The 4323-nt window shown below is 39.5% G+C and overlaps 1 protein-coding gene across 12 annotated transcripts in view; it reads right to left on the bottom strand.

The window, feature by feature from the left end:
* Window positions 1-2529: 2529 nt before the first annotated feature.
* Window positions 2530-4323, bottom strand: part of ANKRD26 (ankyrin repeat domain containing 26) — a 101976-nt gene continuing 100182 nt past the window's right edge. For all 12 annotated transcript variants that reach the window (XM_075599959.1, XM_075599950.1, XM_075599954.1 and 9 more), the window contains one exon: window positions 2530-4159. In XM_075599959.1, coding sequence (XP_075456074.1) covers window positions 4011-4159 — 149 coding nt within the window. In that variant the 3' untranslated portion in view covers window positions 2530-4010. The remainder of the gene's footprint in view (window positions 4160-4323) is intronic.

The raw sequence follows: 4323 nt of genomic DNA, 5'->3' as shown, positions 1-4323 counted from the left end.
AGGCTCTCAGATTGGACTGTAGCGCTCAAGGATGTTGCTATGGACGTCTCCAGCCTCTATAACACTCACACAGAAGGGTTGGAGGCCATCAAGGACAACTTCAGCAATTACGGTGACTACACTGGACCCCCATCTGAGTTTCTGCTCCTTTTGACCGACATTGTGTTACACAAAAACTTTTTTACATTTGAAAAAAGTTTTATCTTTAACTCATCGGAACAGCTATGGGCTCTAATATGGCCCCTCCATATGCTAATTTATTCATGGACCAGACGCACATCCTAAATGACTCCCCTCTTTCTCATCATATTAATCAAGTATGTGAGATGTATCAATGATGTGTATGGTGTGGAGTGGATCGGAAGTGGAGCCATTACTGTTCTTGGACACCTGAACAACATTCCGTCGAATATTCGCTTCACCATGAATTACAGCCCAAGTGAGGTTACCTTTCTAGACACTGTGGTGTACAAGGGTGCGGACTCACTGTTGACCAGGATTCACCAGAAGACGGACAAAAACACACTACTTCTGGCCACCAGCCATCATCCCATACCATTGAAGAGAGGATTATCCTACTCTCAATTCCTTAGAGTAAGGTGAATTACCAGCAATCAGGAGGAGTGTGATCAAGCGCTAGCTGCAATGGCCAAACGGTTCCTGGATAGAGGATAGGACAGGCGGGAGCTTGATGCTGCCCTTAAAAGAGGGCCAAACTAATCCCCCGTGGCCAACTCCTTGGACCTGCTACATCACAAATCTTAGACCGTTTTAATGTCACCAGCACTTATAGTGCTGCCTCAGGGATGATTAGGAAAAGTATACTAAAACACTGGCATATACTTGCTAATGACAAAAAAAATAGGGAAGATTTTTTTGAATCCACCTTTATTTTGCTACAGGAGAGGTCGGAACATCGGTGACTGACGCAATCTGACCCGGTGTCTAAGTACATAATCCCACCAACTGACCGACCATGACACCAGGAGTGCACAAATGCCATGGGTGTATGAATTGCCAACATACTGTATGATCTCAGGCAAGAATTTTGCACACCCACAGTGGCAAGGCTATAAAAAGAAAGGATTACATGAACTGTGAGAGCCACTTTGTTGTATAATTTATCCGATGTCCGTGTGGCTTTTATTATATAGGCAAGACAACTCTGATGCTTCAAGAGCGAATATGTCTTCATAGATCGACTATCAGGAAGGCTTTACTGGATACAGGCGACATGGACGATAAGAAATTACAACCAGACGCTAGACATTTAAAAAACAAAACAAAAAAACTTAAGCACAGCCTTGCCACCATGCAATGCATGATCATCCTGCAGGCACACTCCCATCCACGGGGGAGCAATAGGTGCAAACTGTTACGCCAGCTTGAATCAAGGATGATTCTTGAACTCAATACCATGACCCCAAGAGGGCTAAATGAGGATTTTAAACTTGTTTGCTTTGAGCCCCTTTCTATGTGCTGCTCCCTTTTCTCTCTGCATCTGGCCAACTACCTACCTTGGAAATGTGCCCTGTATGTTTCTTGATCCTCTAGGGATTGTGTATCCCCATGCTAGATAGGATTTTTTTTGCTGCAGGTGTATTTTCACTTGTTTCCATCTGACTCATTGATGTCAGGTATATTTGCAGCCCGCAACGCTGTGACCTTGTTTTTATTTTCCTAACCAGTCATTCACGTTTGTCCCCCACTTGTGTTTTTTTTAGGCCCGCACTGCGCTCTTGATGGCTTTCCCGCTGTCGGTGCTGAGGCTAGTGACCCTGATGGGCTGTGACTCTGCCCGCGCATGCACAATCTTCCCCTGATTGGTTGTTATGGTGTTATGATGCCTAGACCTGGTTACCCAGCAACAGAGGATGCCTTACCCATCACACATAAGAATGGCTTCCCTCACACGCATGCGCAGAGTTTGTTCCTGTACTAGACTGTTCACAGCTGTCTATGATGGCCACCACATGTCAGGTGGCCGCAGCATGTCAGGGATGATGACTCGTGATGTCATGTGTTTTTCTAATTAGTCAATTAGCTTCCTCTAATTGATTACACTGGATTCTGTTTTTGGGTATAAATATCTTTCTTTGCCATTGTTCTCCAGCAAACCCCAGAGGAAGGTCCTTTCTGGACCGAAACGTTGGATTAAGTGTGCTTTGTATTTTTAAATACAGGTTTTCTTTGCATTATCTATTGAGTGCTGTTTCTTGTTTGCTCTTTGGGGGAAACAGTTTTGTTGTATTTATGCTTATGGAACACGCACCAAACCATATTTTCTGTATCGGAGTGCCAGCTGTGTGTCTGTGTGACACACACACACACACACACACACACACACACACGTAAATTAAGCAACAGAAGGAACCAATAATCTATCATGTCAGACCCTCCTACAAGTCCATCCCTGCTTTTTTTTCATCTTCCATCAATTTACTCATACTATTGCAACATTCTAAAGTGAGTTTTAGGATGAACCCCTACATACAGGTATTCATGTAATGCCCAAATAATGCATTCAAGTTTTTATTAAGATAATTTATTTGGTTTTAAAATATGCAGTGCAAGTACATCAGTTTGCTGCTTCCTACAGTGATCATACAAGAAACGCAAAATATTTTTCTATTTTGATATCATTCAAGAAAATACAGATGGTAATGCTCCTGCAACAAGCAATATAGAAACTTGCTTTATCAAAATTAATAAACTCTTTACACGGAAAGGGCTTTTTTAAAGCAGCAGTTCATGGAGTTGAAAAAAATGAAATAAAAAAAAGCTTTCTTCTTACTGCCCCCTTATTTATTCTCTACATACTTCCTAGCCCCCCAAATTCCTTTATTAAAATGTTACATATTGCAGTGTAACAACCTATAGGAATATCCTGCCCAGCGTGTCATTAGTGTTGGGAAGAAGGTATCAAGCATCTGTAATTCCTGGTGGAAGCAAATACTTTTTTGTATTGCTTAGCGGGGCAGTTTTTAGTACGGTTGTGGGGACTTGTGCATAAACGGCTGCTTTAAAAACATTGGAGGCAGGTCTTGAGACAGTATGGATGTTACTCAGACAAAATATGAATACAAACTTTTTTCACATTCAATCCTAAAATACAGTATTCGGTATAAATATCTGACTAGCTTATCAAACCAACTGTCGTACCATTTAATTGAAGCAGCATTGTACTGATAAGCCATATAAAAATACATTCTAGAAGTTTCTTGGCACTAACCGAAATACATTTTTGTAGTAAATACTGTTACAGAAAGAACAACCAAATATACGTTTGTCTAACATACACTTGGTAATTAATATTCAGAATAACAAAAACATTACATATACCATCAGCATAAAATACATGAAACATAAACTTGACAAAATATACATGGAAACAAATATGATAAAAATATGACAGCATGTAAGATATGTCAAGTGGTCTCAAGAACATACATTTTTTTTTCTAGTGACAGAAAATGGCATGGCTTTGGGCAACAGAAGAGAAAGGTAGCTATGCACAACAAACATCCCAAATAGGGAAGAATACCAGTGGGTGATTCCTAAATGTTCATACAGGACCATGCTCAAAATCTTATGCAATTGAAAAAGAGTTCAGTGCTCACCACAAGCAACAGACCGGTTTGTTTATGCAGCAATGTGCCAACATGTTGGTCTAAAAAGATCTTCATCAGGGCCAGCCTGATGAAAAAACAATTATGTGCAGCTCCCTGATAAAGGTAATTTTAGGCTGAAACATTGGTACCTGTTTTGTCAATTCAATAAATATGTAAATTATTTGCAACACTACAGTGGTGCACACCGAACTCTTCGGGTCTGGGTAATACAGGTTTCTGAAGGCTACACAACAGTTCTCCTGCAACAAGTGCAATATGCAAGACGTGTATGCAACATACAATTGATTAAATTAAGACGCGTTAAAATATTTTTTCACATTTGACTACAAGTAATCATATAATGTAAACATTTTCAAGTCCACAAATCTTCACTAGTGTTTAGATCTTGTAATTCTTCTTAAGAACCTCTAGATACTGCTGTGTGGCTCTGGACACTGGATCTTGGTCTTTGTTCAAGTTTCCCAAAGAGCCAGCTGTTGATCCCACAGGAGAGACTCTAGTAGACACCGTTTCCAGTTCAGCATTGGCTAAAAACACAAACACAACATTACTTATAAAATATAATATATAAAATAAATAAAAATTATATAATTATATAATTATATATATATATATATATAAATATAGATATATATATATATATATCCACATATGCATATATTTACATATATATTTACACACACACACATAT

This window comes from Ascaphus truei, chromosome 5 (genome assembly GCF_040206685.1).
Source record: "Ascaphus truei isolate aAscTru1 chromosome 5, aAscTru1.hap1, whole genome shotgun sequence".
NCBI classification, from domain to species: Eukaryota; Metazoa; Chordata; class Amphibia; order Anura; family Ascaphidae; genus Ascaphus; species Ascaphus truei.
Note: the sequence above shows the minus strand (reverse complement) of the source record. Positions and strands in the feature narration are given on the sequence as shown.